Source organism: Capra hircus, chromosome 25 (genome assembly GCF_001704415.2).
Source record: "Capra hircus breed San Clemente chromosome 25, ASM170441v1, whole genome shotgun sequence".
Taxonomy (NCBI): domain Eukaryota; kingdom Metazoa; phylum Chordata; class Mammalia; order Artiodactyla; family Bovidae; genus Capra; species Capra hircus.
In genome coordinates, this window is record NC_030832.1 from 1,996,995 (window position 1) to 2,015,135 (window position 18,141).

Here is an 18,141-nt window from a genome sequence, read left to right on the forward strand (position 1 = left end):
ATTAAAGACCGGACGCTTCCTGTGGCGAGGATCTGTGGCGGGGCTTGCTGGGATCATGGCGGAGAATCACTGCGAGCTGCTGCCGCCGGCCCCGAGCGGCCTCGGGGCGGGGCTGGGGGGCGGCCTGTGCCGGCGCTGCAGCGCGGGGCTCGGCGCCTTGGCCCAGCGTCCCGGCAGCGTGTCCAAGTGGGTCCGGCTCAACGTCGGCGGCACCTACTTCCTCACCACTCGGCAGACGCTGTGCCGGGATCCGAAATCCTTCCTGTACCGTTTGTGCCAGGCCGACCCCGACCTGGACTCGGACAAGGTGAGGGCCGCGCGGGCCAGTCAGGAGGGTTCGGGTCGCCCTGGTCAGCGGCCCGCCGCACGCCCCGTGCCCCACGCTGAGGAGATCCGCCTCGGCTCTGAGCCCCGCGTTCTCCGTCACCAGCTTGACCCAGGTCCGCGACTCCTTTTCTCGGGCCGGGAAAGGAGAGGATGGCACCTTGGCGCCCACCACTCTCCAGGATCCCCTGCCCGTCCGCCTCGGGGTGTCTCTCTGTCTCACCCTATCTGCTCCTCTGTGGAGGAGGTTTTCCAGAGCCCAGACTAGTGTGGATCTACTTGCTTTCCTCCCTAGATTCTTTGGCCCCTGGTGCGAACTCCTCTTCTCCGTCCCGTGTGCTTACTGGCCCTGGAATCTGAGAGCCCCGGTGTTCTCGGCTTCTCACGTTCCAGACGCTTGACTTTACGTTGGTGTGGGGGTTTACGCGGCTGGCCTCTCTTTCCCAGTGACTTGCAGTTAGAGAGTTGGTGCTCCGTGGTTTTCAGCCGCAACACGCACCCACTCAGCACTCCGAGAAAGTGCCGTCCATAGAATGCTTTTTCAAAAGGAAGGTTGCTCATATTAAGGGATGGCTTAGGAGTGTTAAGGAAGGGCTAGATAGGACATTTTGTTCAGTCTTCTAAGTAGCCTAGTTTTCCTAGTGCCCTCTCCGAAGGATAGGAATCTCTAGGTTGGTTTGCCGATTCTTTCATCAGATTAAATGCTCCTACAGTTGTGCAGAAACTATTGTGATGACTACATGTACAGGATTTGTGTGCCTGAGGAGCTGAACAGCGTTGACACTCATAAAAGGCACTTGGAAGAACAAGTTTTTAACCTATATTTTTTCTAGTTCACACGTCTTATTCTAACTTTCCTGTGTCTTTCACTTGAGCCTACATAATTGCACTTGGCTTGGAGCCTTGGCAGCCCAGCGTTTGCCAGACCTAGGCTTCCCAGAAAGATTCAGACCATCTTCAGGATGCAAAGCCTGACCGAGGCCATCCTCTGTGTGGCATGACCTTACGATTGGGAAACGAGAGCTCGAGTTACCACAAAACCACCAGTCATGGGTAGAAATCAAGAGTTTGGGCTGCCAGCTCTCCGGTTCCCACCGCCCCACACATACCCTCCTCTGCGGCTGCCCAGCTGTTTCCATTGCGCATTTGACCAAGCTCTCTGCTCTCAGAGAATTGACCTCCCAGAAAATGACAGTCATCTCCAGGATAGAAATAGGCTTTTGTTAGTTGTGATTTTCCTTTTATAGTGTTGGGTGTATGTTTTGCTGTTTGAGCAGTGAGCGTTAGTGGTCATTCACTTGCATTTCTACTTGAGCCTTTCTGTTCTGTATACTGAGTCCATTTTCACGTTGCTCTTGTCCATTGGGTTGTTTTGAGGCAGTGCTGTCTATTCAGCACTCAGACAGTTGATTCAGGGCTGATTAACTATAGTTTGCCTGTTAAGTCAGTTCATCCCTTCATTTTAATCAAGACTACTTAAAAAAATTATACTTTATAGTAGTTTTTTGCAGGGGGTAATTTATCAGAATATAAATTATATCTGTGTTACAGCTGCTCTTTTTTGTCTGTTTGTAAAGTTGGAATTCAGAACATGAAGGTAATGCAGCAGATACGGTTCCTGTCTAATGAAACGGTTGATAGTCACTGTGAGTTAGTTTTAGCCGCAGATGTGAGCTTGCCAGAAGGAGTGATGCTAGTTTCTCTTCGACTTTACTGCCATGCTTTAGTCATTCACGGTAGGAGTGTTCTGCTTCAAATGAGAAGATGTATAAGGTCCTCATTCTCCTCAGTTTGCCCCCCTTCGGTTCTGATGAAAGAATGTCCCAGAGAGTCACTCCTGGATAACAAAGTCCTGACTGAGTAAGGAGTCTGAGGTTGAGGGTGGAAGGAAAGGGGCGCATTTGGAAGAGTGGGATGCTAGCAGTTACGTGATGGAAGAGAAAACAGGATGTTGATTCACGTGTAAAAATCTCCAAGCCCTGACCTCATAGTTAAGATTGATGGATGCACACCTCAAAGATATTCACAGGGCTGGACGCACCTACTGGAAGACTTCCTGCTGGGCATATTTCTTGTGTTTATTGAGCACTTGGGCTTGCAGAGTAGTGCTTGGGTCGTGTTTGGGTGGGGAGACTTAATGGGGAGGAGTTCCCAGACGTTGAAGGCTGGAATCTTTCAGAAGCCTGATGGGTTTGGAGTTTGCTGGGAGAGTGCCTAGAGCTTGCTATTAAAGACAGAATGTCTGGCAGGACCTCTGTTGGGAAACCCGGTGGGAAAGGTGGTGTCAGGATATTTCTCTGGAGGAGTGCTTCGTTCAACAGTGGACAGCCAGGTTGTTAGGGGCACTGGGGGCCAGGCTGTCGCTGGGCCCCACTGCCCACTGTGCCCTCTCGCTTGCTCTTCTGACCCGGGCCTCTGGCGGCCGTGACGTTCTCTCTGCAGTTAGCCCCAGTGCGAGTTCTCACTTCTCCTGGTGCTTCCCCAGCAGGGCCGGGGCTGCGCCCTTCATTTCGGCCTCTGTTCGTCTGCTGTCCTGGGCCATTTTTCTCTGCCCTCTTCCATCAGGGACGGGCCAGGTGTAGCACCTCTTCCCAAAAGTGCGGTGTAAATAGCCGGCATGTGACTCACTTGGGCTCGCTCTCTATTCCACGGTTCCTAGCCCAGTGGCATTGTTGAAAACAGGTTTGAGTTTGTTCAGAGTTAAGTCCGTCCCTGCTTCGGTGGGGAGATGCTTTAGGAATTAAAGGGAAACAGGAAATACTACTTGGTGGTTGGAAGCCACTCAGATTAAATAGGATTTGCAGGGGAGGGGCTTCATTCTCTGCCACCGAGCCAGGTCTGGAGAAGACTGCGTTCCTCATCAGGCTTTGCCTTTCAGCAGGGCCCTTGTCCTGGTTTCGGGGCTGCAGGTGCGGGGGCATCAGGTGAGTCTCTGAGGGGTGGGCCATCAAGGTGTTCTGATGACATGCTGTATCCCACACAGGTCTTGGCCTGTGCTGACCCCCAGGTGTTGGCTAGAGTTTCAGGATTAGAACGATAGTGAAAGGAGTTTCACAGATAGGGCTAAGTGACGGGGGTGTGGGTGGAAGGACTATCTTTTAAGCCGCTTGGCAGGAGAAGTGGGGATTACTTAGAGTGAAACGGCAGATTATGTTCTGTGTGACTAAGTCAGAGGCGAAAGGCTGTGAGCGTTATAGCCCCACCGAGAGGGCTGGGGTGCTGGTGTGAGGCAGGAGTGGGGGTCCCCAGGGGCTGTGCGTTTCATCTCACACTTTGCTTGAGTTCCGAGTGCGTCCTCAGCCGTGGCCCCGGGCCTGGCTCAGGCCCCTGGCGGGGGGTGCCCCAGTGCAGAGAGGGGCTCACTCGCTGAGGATGCTGCGGTTATCTCTTCACAAGGCCCCTCTGCCCTGACCAGCCCACGCATCAGAGCAGGGACGTCCTGAGAAAGGGCTTGCTTCTAGGGGAGAGCTGCTTCGGGCCAGCGGACTCGGCCACCAGCCGTCCGAGGGTGGCCGGGAGGAAGTGGTCGTCTGCTGCAGAGCAGTTCCTCTTCCTGCTGACGGCTCAGGCAGCCTTCACTCACTCTTGGCCGGCGGGACAGTGACTGGCCTCGGCTTCCAGCAGCGGGCAGAGAGCTGGGGTCCACCTGCCTGTTTTGCAGATAGAGTTGTATGAGAACATAGAGATGCCGGCTCCCGGGGCTTGGCCGTGGCCGCGCTCCCCTGGGATGGCCGCGCTCCCTTGGGGTGGCCGTGCTCAGCTGCTTTCCGGAGGTGCCTGAGGACCGCAGTCACTGGGCCGACCATCTTTAAACGCGCTGACTCTGCCTGGTACCCTGGGCACAGTCTGCGCAGCTCTCCCCAGCCTGCAGAACGCCCAGCACGTTGTGGTCTAGAGTTGGTGGGCTGCGGGGCATTTTTCACGGTGGCCCACTTAGACTCAGGCCTGACTTTGACTCCACCCACAGCCCAACCTGCCGTGGTGTGGGGTGGTTCCCAGACCTCTCTGAGCCAGAGTCCCAGGGGAGTTTGAGGACCAGGGACGCGGGCATCAGCTCCCCCGCCGATTGCCCACACTGCGTCAGCGCAGGAAATTGAGATGGCGCTCCCTGGGCTTTCTTTACCTCCACACTTTGTTTTTAGAAAGAATGTCCCAAGAATGCTGTTTTATCGCCCTCGGAACTTGTTTTTTGTTCCCATTTGTCGCTTACACACACTAACTCACGCGTGCAAACCTCATGCCGCTGGCAGGGAGCCCTGGCTGCTGGGCCAGCCCCTTGGTGGGGCGTGGGCACTGGGTCCTGCAGACCCCCTGCAGGCCTCCCAAGCTGCCAGTTCTCAGGATAGGCCCTGGGGGTCCGTTCCCAGCTCTGGGCATTGGGGCTGTGCTACGGGGGAGGGGCACGGGTTCCCTCCTCACAGGGAACGTGATGCCCTCCAGCCCACAGGGCGCAGCTCCTCTGGGACGGGCTCCTGTCCTCAGGGAGGCTGTGTACCCTGCGTCTCTTATTGGGGTCTATTCTGGGGGGCTCTGGTGTCCTTGGGCTGGGCGTCCAGGTTCCTGGCCGGCTTTGCAAGTCAGGCTCAGCTGGGGCTGGCTCTGGAGCCCCTCTGCCGCTGAATAGACCAAGGCGGGCTTCTCAAAGCAGTACGGGAGAGGCAGGCAGGCCTCGGTGAGGACGGGGAGTTGGGCGAGGGTGCAGAGGAGCGGTGTGCTTGCCCTTCAGCCCGGCAAGAAGGGAGGGTGAACTCTGCACCGGCTCCGCCAGCAGGACCAGGCTCAGAGGAGAACAGAGGGCACCGGGAGCCAGCAGGGCGGTGCCATGGGGCCCTCAGGAGCAGCGGGTGCGGTGTGAGCCTGCTGTGGGCATCCTGGCTGCAGTGTCCTGCCTGCCCGCTGTGACTGGCATCCAGGGGACTGGAGACTCTCGGCCTCAGGGGGCCTCGCCTCCAGGCTGGCAGAGCCGCTGGGGAGCTTTGTGCCAGGGACCCTGGGCCCTGTCTGCGGGTGCTTCTCTCCCATGGTTCCTGCCTGTTTCCATCTCAGGTTGACCTCCTGGTTGCTCGACCTCTCCGTCTCTCTCTCCCCTCTCCCCGTCCCCTCTCTCTCCCTCTCTCTCTCCCTTCCCCTCTTTCTCCCCCTTCCCTCTCTCTCTCCCTCCCCTCTCTCTCTGTCCCTTCCCCTCTCTCTCTCTCCGCCCCCTCTCTCTCCCTTCCCTCTCTCTCCCTCTCTCTCTCCCTCCCCTCTCTCTCTGTCCCTTCCTCTCTCTCTCTCCCCCTCCTCTCTCTGCCCCCTCCTCTCTCTCTCCCTCCTCTCTCTCCCCCTCCCTCTCTCCCCCCTCCTCTCTCTCCCCCCCTCCTCTCTCTCTCCCCCCTCCTCTCTCTCTCCCCCCTCTCTCTCCCCCCTCCCTCTCTCCCCCCTCCTCTCTCTCCCCCCCTCCTCTCTCTCTCCCCCTCCTCTCTCTCTCTCTCCCCCCTCTCTCTCTGTCTCCCACCAAGATAAGCAGCGTGGCATCTGTAGGGGAGTTCTGTGCAGGTGTCCTGTAACTGGACTGTCTGTAGGCAGGGAAGTACCTGAGCAGTCCGGACAGGTGGCTGCCCCCTTGCCTTTGACAGAGGTGTTCATGGCTGGTGGGTCTCCCCACGGCATTCTGCTCACGACTGCCCCGCACCCTGGGTGCCTGGCCCCTGTCTCTGCACACAGTTGATATAGTGTCCGCTCCAAGCGGGCCCGGGTCCTGTGAGCCATCTCTGCTTGTTCAGGAAGCTTGGTGTGATTCCCCACCCCCGCTACCCCCTGGTGGATTGGTTCTAAGAGAACCAGGAGCCTTGTGTGGGGGTCCTGTCACACACCCTGTGGTTTGCTTCTGAGTGAGCATCATTGGAGTCGTGGGTGTACCCTAGATTCTGTTCCTAAGCCACATGCTAGGACTGCGAGGCACCCTGGGGTCGGGGCCCCAGGAGCCCAGGGCCCTGCTTCCCTGCCCCGTTCCTGCGTGTGCCGCGGGGGTGCCCCTCCACGGCGTGCAGGGCGGTGTGCGGTCAGGGCCGCCGGCTCTCCCACGCTCGTCAGTGCAGCCGCTGCCCACCCGGGCCTCTGCTCTCCGGCCTCCGTTTCCTCATTTGGAACTGGTGATGTCTCAGGCCTCTTCTAGGTCAGGCACTTGCCAAACCATAGAAAACTAAAGAGAAAAGAGGGCAGAGGTGAAGGTTTTAAGTGACACAGAATCCCTTAAATGGATAATTTCAGAGTGAAATGTCTTTCTGATTATGTTGATTGCACATGTTTGTGCACAGATAACTCCACACTTTTGCGTTTAGGTTTCAGATGGGGAATCTGGACAGCACACCTTGCGTTTAGCTGGGGACACTCAACCCCCTTAACTTCTAGCCTCTGGCCGACAGCTGCTATCATGTTGTGTTTCCTGGTGTGTCTGCTGCAGTTGGGAAGGTGGCTGAGAGGAGCCGGGTACAGTGAGATGGAAACAGGATTCCTCTGTTTACAATCTCGCCTGAGGGCCCAGCTTCACTCTCTCCCTGTGGCCGTTTTCCTTTTTATGGCCCTTTGCATGGGCGGCCGCCTGCTCTGACTCATGGTGCTTGCTGGCAGGGCACTCAAGCCTGCCTGGACCATGCGGGCCGGGTACGGGCGGGCGGGCGCGCTGCCTCCTAACCAGCACCAGGGGCTGGGGTGGGGGTGTGTGGCATCTCCCATCGGGATTCCCCTCCCTGCCTCCCTCCTCTGACTGCAGGTCAGGGGTCCCGTGGGTGCCTGTGGCGTGGGCTTCTCCAGAGGAGGGACACGGGCAGGGCGTTCCTGGCCATGGTATTGCCTCTGCTGCCCAAGGCCCAGGTTCACTGTTCGCTGGAGCCCACTGCTCAGCCCTGGGCAGGGCCTGAGAGTGAGCAGTGAGAGACGCCTGCTGGGCGTGGCCTCTGGTAAATATTCGCGAGCGAGTTCAGCAGTTCTCTCCTCTGTGCCTTTGGGTGGAGGTATATTTCAAAGCCAGCACTGCGGAAGCAGGTCACATGCTAACTTGGCAAAAAGAGGGGATAGTCAATTAAAAAAAAAAGGTTTGTTGAGCAAGCAATCTTAATTCTGGCTCTTTTACAAAGAAAATAAAAACCTCAAGCCTCACCACTATATGAATGTGACATAGGCTTGTTACATAAACTGAGGGCAGGAGAGAGAGCCTCAGGTCTTCCTGCCTGTTGTCCGCCTGGCCAGGCCAGGCACAGGTCATAAGCTCATGCTTGCGGGATCTGGCACCAGGCGGCATTCCCCCGCTGCCGACTAGACAGCATGGAGACCGCCCTCCCTGTCCTGTGGCTCAGGTGAGCCCGAGGCTGCTGCCTCTGGGACAGAGGGGGTCTTCTCTCTCTCTGTGCCCTGTGTTTTGATTCATTTCTGCCTTAGGCTGGATGCCCCGGGGCCACTTATACACAAACAGCGTGAGGGCCCAGGGCCCTGGCGCCCCTCCGGCGCCCCTGCTGCAGCCTAGTCACGGCCCAGGGCATGGCTGCCCTTGCCAGCGCAGACGCGCTCCAGCAGCATGGGCTCCAGCATGGGCTCAGTGTTGGGGGCACGGCTTCTGCAGAGCTCCTGCCTCTGTGCCTCAGGTGAGCGAGTGCAGTCTTCTGGGGGGCGCCCTTGCGCCTTGTAGCGTGTGCACTGCCCCCTCCACTGCTGCTCGCCCGTCCTGACTGGAGTCTTGACCTTGTTTCTTAAGGAAGCCCTTCTGATCAGAACAGGTGCTCGCAGAGAGGCTGAGCCCGAGAGCCATGTGGGGCCCACGAGGAGGCCGCTGAGAAGACTCCTCAGGTCCTTCCTGGAGAGGTGGGCCCGTCGCTGCCAGGAGTGGCCGCTTCCCTGCAGCGTTGCAGGGTGCCCGGGGCCTGCACTTCCAGGGCCAGGTGGGGGTTCCCTTCCCGGAGGGGGCGCAGGGCTGGCGCGGCAGCCGCTGGACTGAATATCCCGCCCTCAGCTGGAGACGCTGCAGGGGAGACGCGTGGAGTGTCAGGGCCCCCCCTGAAGCCCACTCTGCTGGCCCTGGCCCCTGGAGGCCAGCTCAGGCAGTGGGTCCTGGGACCCCTGGGAGCTGGCGCGTGTGCCCTGAGGGTGGGTGGGTGCCCAGCTCTGGGCAGCCGTGCTCTGGCGCGGAGGCAGTCGAGATAGAAAACGGTAGAAGTAATGGAAGGCGTGCGTCCTCACGTCCCGTGGTCCATCGCAGAGCTCGCCTTTTCTCCTCATGGACTCGATGGAAAACGCTTGAGGCCTCCAGGTTTACTGAACGAAATTCCGGGGTCTGTGCGCACGAGGGAGAAGGGGGCCCTCGCACAGCCTGTTGCCTCACAGTTGAGAGTGGCTCTGGCACCCGCGGGCTCACCACGTCCAGGAGGCTTGGGGGGTCCTCCTGCACCCCCTCCTACCATGAGTGCCCTGACGCTGCGCTGGGGACTCGGCCTGTCAGCTGCCCCTGCGTCCTCCATGGCTGTTGCCTCCGGGACCTCAGCCTCATCCCGGCAGGCACCTGCTGGACAGGGGGGCCAGCCCCACGCTTCCTGACTTACGAGTCACCTGCTTGTCTCAGAGGAGTCCTGGGGCCCTTGGCCCGGGTGCAGAGGGAAGGGGGCGCCTGTGAGGGGAGGAGCCGCTGAGTCCCCCATCCTGCCAGCAGCCCTGCTGGACAGCAGCCTGGGCCAGGTCGTACTCAGCAGACCAGAGAGCAGTGGACACCGCTCAGTAAACCGCAGCGGTGTCCTGGAAGAGGGGGGCCGTGCCCTGCCTCTGCACCAAGGGCTGCCACAGGCCTCCACTGGCGCTTCCACATGTGGGGACCACAGCCTCTCCCGTGCCAGGGCGTGTGTGTCCACCTCCCTCGGCCATGCCAGGATGGTGCTGAGTTGACGCCGAAGCCCCGCCGCGGGCAGCAAGGGAGCAGAAAGATGCTGGCCCTGTCGGTGGGGGGCAGAGCCCACCAGGTGCTGAGGGGCGCCTTCTGAAGACAGGCCCTGGGAGGCACCGCCTGTTGGGGAGGCGTCCTCGGTTCCCTGAGCCTGGGACCCCACCCCAGTCCTGCCCAGGGAGGAGCCCCGAAATGAGCAGAGCGGCCACCAGCCGCTGTCCCAGAGAGAGTGTGGGGTCACTAGGGGGCGGGCCTGACTGAGCAAAAGGTGAATCCGCCTCAGGAGTCCTGGGAGCTGAGCAGAGAGGGTCTTGTGCACGGCCCCCCTGCCCGAGTGGCGGTCACCTTGCCGCCACAGAGCTGAGACTCAGCTTCACCTGCAGTGGGGATGGGTCAGGGCCAGCAGCCGCAGTGACTGAGGCAGGCGATGCTGCTGGGGTCCCCTGAAGTGCCACGTGCGCTGAGCGCCGGTTGTGGGTGAGGACCCTCTGGCCATGGCCTGGCGGCCAGCTGCAGAAACCACCCTGTTGTCTGGGCTCAGCTGGTCTCCCGCTCCCTGCAGGACGAAACAGGTGCCTACTTAATCGACAGAGACCCCACCTACTTTGGGCCTGTGCTGAACTACCTGAGACATGGGAAGCTGGTCATTAACAAAGACCTGGCAGAGGAAGGTGAGTTGGAGGGGGTGGGGCAGGCGGAGGGGGCCCTCCAGCCCCGGGAGCGGAGCCCCGCTCCTTCCCCAGCTCCCTCCTGAGGAGATGCTCGTCTCAGGCCCAGCCTGCCCGCCAGGGGCTGCGGCTCTCACTCCCTGTCCTTCAGGGAGAGCGGCTCTAACCTAGGGCCCGCTGCTCTCCGGGGGTCCTGGCCGACACTGCCTGGGGCCCGGGGCCCCCGGGATCGGCCGCCCTCGGCTCTGCCCGCGTCTGCTCCCGGCATGGAGCTGGGTGTCCTGAGAGCCCGGGCGCGGCCAGTTTTGCTTGCTGAGCTGCGCCCACTCCCTGCTCCTTCCTGGCCCCTCCGGCTCCGGAGGCTGCCTGCCTGCGCCTTTTTCTGCAGCACATGGCGCACATGGCGTGTTCTGCCTCTTATGTGCCCGGGCCTTGGATTCACCGCGGGGCAGAGACAGCGTTCGTTTGATCTGGTGGGAATCAGCTGTTTTCCTTGACCCTAGGGGTGCTGGAGGAAGCGGAGTTTTACAACATCACCTCACTAATAAAGCTCGTCAAGGACAAAATCAGAGAGCGAGACAGCAAAGCATCACAGGTGAGATGGGCGGCTGGCACCAGAGCCCTCGCGAGGCCCGCTCGGCTGCGGGCCTCGCTCCCTTCTTCCCGCTGACCAGTTCCTCTGGAGCTGTCCTGGTGCCCTGCCTTGCCCTCTGGGCGCCTCTCGCAGTGCCTGCCAGCTGGCGCCCCGGCTGGCGAGGAGGGGCGGAGGATGAGCGAGAGGCCTCCGTGGGCCTGTGTATGTGGCCGTCTCGGGGTGGGTGTTGCAGGCAGAGCTCTGCTAGTGTGAAGGTCCTGTGGTGGCCGACTCCTTGGCCCATTTGGAAGGCTGGCGGGGAGCCTGGGGGAGCCGGCGGTGGGCCGGTGCTGACGGGGACGGGGGTGGGGGTGTAGGCAGAGCGGGCTTGGCTCTGATCAGGAAGGAAGGGCTCAGTGGACAGCTCTTGATGCTGACCCCATCCCAAGAGCATGGAGTCCACGTGGGACCTGTTTGTACTTGGCCACGGTCAGTGGTGCTGGAGCGGGTGTGGGCGCTCTGCTGCCTGTTGAGCCAGTGCGTTTGGAGGCAGCTGTCTGGTACCTTCCCCGAGGCAGGCTCCTGAGGGTCTCAGCAGCGGTCCTGTCAGGGTGCCAGGCTGTGCAGTGGCTGCAGAGTGCGGCCCCTGCCCGGGCCCCCACCCGGGGCCGCCGTGCACGCTCTCCCTGAGAGCCAGTATTCCTGACTAAGCATCTCTGCCCTCTTATCGCCCTGCCACTGCCTCCCGAGCCAGGCTTCCCCCCGGGGGCCTGCAGGCACTCTCAGCCTCTCTGAAGAGCTTGCTGACCATCGGCTGCTCCAGGTGTCTGGTCAGGGACCGGGGGAAGGCAGGTGATGCTGCCACAGACCCCACCATCATCTCTGGCCAGTGTGCGGCCTTCCTCCCCGCTGCCAGCCCCCTCAGAGACAAAGCCTGTGACTGGGCCGGCCCGGCCCTCTGTGCCCGTGCTGTCGCACCCCCAACCCCATGGGGACGTGGGCGAGGCCCCCACAGGCGGGGCAGCGCTCAGCGCCCTCCATGTGTCCCGGGTGAAGGCTCTTGGGCTGTGTGGGGACCGGAGCACTGGGGCTGTGACCCTGTCCCTGGGGCGGCATCAGGGCAGAGCTCTGGCTGCGCGGCCCAGACTGGGAGCGGAGCTGGGTGGAGTTTGGGGTGGGGGTGCGCAGCCAGGAAGGCCCACGGGCTCCTGTCCGAGCAGCGTGCTTGGCTGAGTGCTGTCTTCCGGGGGCAGGGCCCAGGCCGGTCCTGCCTGGCGCTGCCGCTGGGGTCAGCCTTGATAAGGCTCCCCAGGGCGCAGGCGGGGCTGTCCTCATGCGTTCCCATCCAGCCACAGGTGCTCTCGGGTTTCAGGAACATGACTCATTTTATTTTGCAATTTAGAAATAGAAATATTTTTGGAGGCGGATGGGGAAGCAGAAGACAGTAGCTGTTGCAGCATGTTTGTTGTGCTTTGGGGCTCCTGTGGGCGTCACGACCTGGGCTGAGAGGAGGGAGGAACTGGGGCCTCCGCGTGGCAACGTGCCTGTGTGTGCTCTCGCAGGCGCCGGTGAAGCACGTGTACCGTGTCCTGCAGTGTCAAGAGGAGGAGCTCACGCAGATGGTCTCCACCATGTCCGACGGCTGGAAGTTCGAGCAGGTAAAGGCCTCTGAGCCCGCAGGGCAGTGAAGCTTCTCATTACCAAGGCCCTGCCCGGTGCTCAGGGCAGCTGGACCCAGGGACCAGTAATGAGGTGTCAGGGGGGCTGCGGTTCCTGGAAGCTTGGTCCCCAGAGTGTCCCACACGCCTCACTAGCAGCAGCCTGTGCCAGCCCAGGCTGGATCGTCATGGGTGCGGGGCTGGGGGCGGCAGGAGTTGGTCTTAGGGTCCCACTGTCCAGTCTTCGCTCCGCAGTTATCTTTCCTCGTCCGGTCGCTGCTTTGTGGTACGACTGTTCCCTGCGCTTCTCTCTGGCATCTCTACATGTGTGCATGTGTTTGTGTGTGTATACGTGTACATGTGTGTCCTTGAGTATATACGTGTGTGTGCTTCTCTGTGTGAACGTGTGTGTGATTGTATATGTACCTGTATGTGTACGTATGTACATCTGTGTCCTTGTGTATATAAATGCGGGTGCACGTGTTTTTGTGTGTCTGTGTGTGTATACGTGTATGTGCTGTGCTTGTATGTGTGTGTGATTGTGTGTGTGCCCGTGTGTATCTGTGCATGTGTGTACCTATGTGTGTATCTGTGTGTGTGTGTACCTGTGTGTGTATGTGTGAATATCTGTGTGTGTGCATGTATGTACCTGTGTGTGTGTATCTGTGTGTGTCCGTCCTTGTGTGTAAAGGTGTGTATGTGTGTATCTGTGTGTGTGTGTATCTGTGTGTGTGTGTGTATCTGTGTGTATGTTTGTGTGTGTGTGTTCCCGTCCTTGTGTATATAGGGGTGTGTGTATCTGTGTGTGTGTATATCTGTGTGTGTGTGTCCGTCCTTGTGTATAAAGGTGTGTGTGTGTGTCTGTGTCTGTGTGTGTGTCCTCGTCCTTGTGTATATAGGGGTCTGTGTGTGTGTGTCTCTGTGTGTGTGTGTCCGTCCTTGTGTGTAAAGGTGTGTGTGTGTCTCTGTGTGTGTGTATCTCTGTGCGTGTGTGTGTCTCTGTGTGTGTGTATCTGTGTGTGTGTCTCTGTGTGTGTGTGTGTCCTCGTCCTTGTGTATGTAGGGGTCTGTGTGTGTGTGTCTCTGTGTGTGTCCGTCCTTGTGTGTAAAGGTGTGTATGTGTGTCTGTGTGTGTGTATCTGTGTGTGTATCTCTGTGTGTGTGTGTGTATCTGTGTGTATGTTTGTGTGTGTGTGTTCCCGTCCTTGTGTATATAGGGGTGTGTATATCTGTGTGTGTGTGTCCGTCCTTGTGTATAAAGGTGTGTGTGTGTGTCTGTGTCTGTGTGTGTGTCCTCGTCCTTGTGTATGTAGGGGTCTGTGTGTGTCTCTGTGTGTGTGTATCTGTGTGTGTGTCTCTGTGTGTGTGTGTGTCCTCGTCCTTGTGTATGTAGGGGTCTCTGTGTGTGTGTCTCTGTGTGTGTGTCTGTGTGTGTGTGTCTCTGTGTGTGTGTATCTGTGTATGTCCATCCTTGTGTGTAAAGGTGTGTGTGTGTATCTCTGTGTGTGTGTATGTGTGTGTTCCTGTCCTTGTGGATATAGGGGTGTGTGTATCTGTGTGTGTGTCTCTCTGTGTGTGTGTGTCTGTGTGTGCGTCTCTGTGTGTGTGCCCCCCACCCCCCATCCCCTGGCCCGTGCCCACCCCAGCCCCCAGGCCACTGGTGCTGCTGCAGGCTGGGGGGCTGCCCGGTAGGCCCCTGCTCCATCCTGCCCGTGGCTGAGCAGCGCTGCTGACTCTGGCCCGACCCAGCCGCTTGCTTCCTCAGCAGTGCCCCGGCCAGGACCACAGGGAGAAGGGATGAGAGCTGAGTCTCTTCCTCCCGCCCACCTGCCGCCCCGTCCAGGGTGCGCTGACGGTCCCGCAGGCACACTGCCCCTCGCCCCAGGGGCCTGCAGCCCGTTACCTGGGGGGCCTCTGCCCACGGCCAGGGTGTCCTGTGAGTGGGCAGTGCCCCCACAAGCTCAGTGTTCCTATGCCTGTGTCTCAGGCTGAGACTCTGAGGTTTGACCTCACAACCTCATGACCCCGCTGGCCCCTCTGGCTCCTCAGAGTGTCCCCTGGAGCAGACTACCCAGGGGAGAAATTAAAGGGCTCCCGGCATCTCCTGGTTAAGGCCACCCCTTTCGGGGGTGTTTTGAAATAATCACACTATTCTTGGTGCCCCCTGTGAATCGTCACAAAAGGTGCTGGCTCGGTCCTCCTCAACCACTCCTTGGTCAGCAGCCCCGGCGTGAGGAAGCCCCAGTCCTGGCTTCCCCAGGGGGCTCGCCCTCGAGTGTGCTCACGCATGTGTGCTCTGGCCCATGCTCGCGGGCAGGGCAGAGCACTGTGGCCCCCTCCTGCTCCTGGGCCCGGCCCCGAGGGGTCCCCCAGCGCCCTGCTTGCTCACTGCCAGCTCCAACGCCACACTCCCCTCCCTGGTCACTGCTCATCCTCTGTGGGCCCAGCCAGGACCCCCAAGAGGAGCTGGATACGCGGCACAGGAGGCCCGTCCTGCGTGGCTTTGTGTGTGTGTGTGTGTATGTGTGTGTGCGTGCACGCACGCGCATGCATCTGAGCCTAAGCCCAGGTGTCTGGAGACTGTGTTTTCAGTAAGTTCATAGAAAGTCTCTCGACTGAGCCCTGTCCCTAGCTTCTTCGGCTGGGTGTCTCCAAAGGCTTCCCTCCCGGTGGGCTGGTCCTACGCTGGGGGGGCGGCTCTCAACCCATGTCCCACTGGCCCTCTCTCCCTCAGCTGGTCAGCATCGGCTCCTCCTACAACTATGGCAGCGAGGACCAGGCCGAGTTCCTGTGTGTGGTCTCCAAGGAGCTGCACAACTCGCCACACGGCCCCGCCAGCGAGCCGAGCGAGAAGGCCAAGGTGGGTGCACTGTGCCCGCCGCCTGCCGGGCTGGCTCGCTCCTTCCCGCGTCGCCGCTCACCGTCGTCCCTGCGCTGTGGCCTCGCGGGCTTCGCAGCCGGTGGCTCACCCTGTGCGTCTGCTCTGTTGTCCCTCATTTTCCCCGGGCGTGTCGGAAGCGAAAGTCGGGAACAGAGAGTGCAGACGCCCCTGGGCCATGGGGCATGGGGTCGATGGACACCCAGGCCCCCACCCTCACCGCCCCTGCCCGCAGGCCTGCTCCTGAAAGTGCTCTCCTTGGTGGGGGCTGCACTTCTCTGTGATGTTTTCCTGGGGATGCGGTGTTGGGGCTGGAGGGCAGGGCCTCCATCGCTGGTGTGGGGGTAGACGGAGCAGATCTGGTGGGTGTCTGATTCTTCGACTCCACAGAGTGCGGTCTCGGCCCAGCACCAGCCCCTCCCTGTGGGCCATCGGGCACTTCTCCGCAGAGCAGCTCAAGCACGGCCAGGGTGAAAACGGGCAAGGGGTGGTTGCTACCCTTGCCCAGAGGTGACAGGTTCTAAGGGCATGTCTTCTGGGCTTATCCCTGGGTCAGGACTCCAGATATGTCTGTCCATGCAGAGTCCAGCATCGTTATGGGCAGGACTTCCAAACCTATGGGCCAAGCGGTGCCTGGATGACCCTGCAGCCGGCTTGGGGGGCCTGGGGCTCCGTGGCAGCCAGCCTGTGAGGCCAGGCCCGCAGACGGCCCTGGGGGAGGCTCAGGTGGCCGTCAGAGGTGCTCTGAGGGAGTGTGGGAAAGGCCCGAGTCAGGAGGGCTTTACCTGATGACATTAAACTGGGGCTCCCTGGCCTTCCCCACACGCTTGCCCAGGGGCACCCCGTCTGCTCCAGGCCTAGAACTGTTGCCGTGAGCCTTTCAGGGCCTTCCTTGGAGGCGTAGGCTCGGGACGGACTGCAGGGTCAGCGTGCCCACAGTCCATAAACGGCCGTCCCCCCCTCCTCCAGGGCTGCAGGCACCTCCTCTCTAGGGCTCCACCGGTGAGGTGGAGGTGAGGGGTCCGGAGGTGAGGGAGCTGGTGCCTTGCCTGGAGTGGGGCTCCAGGGGCTCAGAGTTGGCCCATCTCCCGGAGCCCCAGCCTCCAAAGGAGCCTCGTCTCCCTGAGCATTTGCAGGGCTGTTTGTAAGTTGTCTATTTTTAGCAGCTTTCATTTCTGAACTTGAAAAGTTTGCGTAGCCGAGCTCCCCAGGCAACCAACCGGCTCATCTCCCTCAGGTGCTTTCAGCTGCGGGAGGACCCGTCTGTGCCGCCAGAGCGCCGGGCGTGACCCCAGATCCCTTTGCCAGTGGAAGCGCGGCCCTGTTTCTCTCTCCAGAAATACCTGGTCCTGGAGTGTGGTCACCACAGCAGCTTCTAAACGGGGGCGGTAGCAGAGGGGCCCTTGGAGCTGTGGGAAGCCGTTGGGCGCCAGGTGGGGTGTCATTGGGGGAGCCTGTGCGCGGCCTGGGGGGAGCAGTGCCGTGAGCTCCAAGGGCCCCGTCACGGTGGCCCCTCCCTGGGCCGAGGCTGGGGCCGGCCTCCCCCACAAACGCGTCTCGGGGGAGGTGACCCGAGAGAGTGGGGGCGGGACAGCCGGACAAGGGGCCCAGGCGCCCAGGTCAGGCACACGGTGCATGGGAAACGCGGAGCGGATGTGGGGCGGAGGCTAGAAAGTGGGCCCACTGGAGTTCACACAGAGGTGCCCCTTGGGCCGCGGGGCCCTGCGCCGAGGGATGCACCCCAACCTGTGTTCAGCCAGTCTGTGGGGCTTGGTTAGGTAGACATGATTGATCCACGGATCAGTGATCGATCACCCATGTGCCTGATTGCAGCCTCCAGCCCCCCGGCCAACTGACCCCACCCCGATCACGCAGTCAGACTCTGGTATGTCCTGGAGGTCATGGCCTCCCAGGAGCTGAGGGTAACGGCCAGGCTCTGGGCCTGGCACAGCACTTCACAACGCGGAGGGAAGGAGAACTCTGCAGCCTCAGGGACCCAGGGGCAGCTCGCTCCGCCGTGGCCAGCACGGCTGCTCTAAGGAGTCTGGCCCGTCTGGGTGGGCTCCCCTGCCCGCACTGAAGGGTGGGCGCCCCCCGCCCCCCACCCTGCCTGCACTGACGCGCCCTCTCTTCTTCTCCTCCCTGCCGCCCGCCACGTGCCGAGCCAGAGTGACGACGAGGACACGGGTCCCGGTGACAGTGACTCAGATTAAGTGTAAATGTCACGGTGAGCCTGCCGCCCTCGAAACTGACCACGCGCCTTCGCCTCCTCGAGCCCCGCCTCCCCCGCCGCATCTGCCCCGCACCTGTAGTTGACAGAGGCCCTTCTGTGCTCAGTCCCCGCGCCGACCTGCCTGGGAGCGGGGCTGTCTGTCCCCCGGAGGATGCCCGCGTCGGGGTGAGACCTTGGCCAGGGCCCCCAGGCACTGTGTGTATCTGCCTGGGGGTGCAGCTGGGCCTCGGCCTGTGCCTCCTAGGGACATGCAGCCCCAGCCTCACGATATCCCTACCCTGTCCCAGCCACCCCCTGGCTCAGGGCTGAGGAGTTGGTCTTGGTGCCTCGGAGGGTGGGCCCTGACGCCTTGCTCCCCGTGCCTCATGGGGCTTGCTGGTGGACGGGTCTGTGCCGACCCTCCAGTTGGCCATTTTGGGAGACCCCAGGGTGCCCCTCAGCCCCGATGCTCATCAGGCCCCTGCTGCCGCCCGGCCAGAACCCGGTCAGCAGGGAGCGCCAGGCCTGCCCCCTCGCATGGCCAGCGGAGGTGGAGCTCAGAGGGGCCGGGGGCCGGCGTCACCTGGGGTCCCCCCAGCCTTGAGGTCTGGTCTGGGGGCACGGGCCAGGAATGGCTTCTTTGTTGTTAGTGGTGGTTTTTCTGGTGGTTGTACGAGTACATAATATCCTCAGTGTGCCTCTCGACCCGGAGTTCGTGCAGTGTCTGCCGCCTGGCCCTTTTAGCAAAGTCTGCAGGGCCTGGTCTGGGCTGGTGCAGCGCAGGCTCCAGCTGTCGTTTTAAACTTTGAAGCAGCCATGTGGACCAAGAAAAGGGACACAGGGAACAGGTGCGACGAGCGTCGGCTGTGACGGTCGTGACACTTGTTACACCGAGGGATCACCGCAGGGCCTCACTTCCCTC

The 18,141-nt window shown here is 60.9% G+C and overlaps 1 protein-coding gene across 4 annotated transcripts in view; it reads left to right on the forward strand.

Moving 5' to 3' along the window:
- The window catches only part of KCTD5 (potassium channel tetramerization domain containing 5), a 21,408-nt gene continuing 3,267 nt past the window's right edge, over nucleotides 1–18,141 (forward strand). Inside the window, exons 1-7 of one of the 4 annotated variants that reach the window (XM_018040364.1) lie at nucleotides 3–307; nucleotides 9,792–9,900; nucleotides 10,401–10,492; nucleotides 12,034–12,129; nucleotides 14,864–14,989; nucleotides 16,245–16,440; nucleotides 17,176–17,234. In XM_018040364.1, the coding sequence (XP_017895853.1) occupies nucleotides 56–307; nucleotides 9,792–9,900; nucleotides 10,401–10,492; nucleotides 12,034–12,129; nucleotides 14,864–14,989; nucleotides 16,245–16,440; nucleotides 17,176–17,180 (876 nt within the window). In that variant the 5' untranslated portion in view covers nucleotides 3–55 and the 3' untranslated portion in view covers nucleotides 17,181–17,234. The other 3 variants (XM_018040363.1, XM_018040365.1, XM_018040366.1) reach the window with 3 other exon arrangements.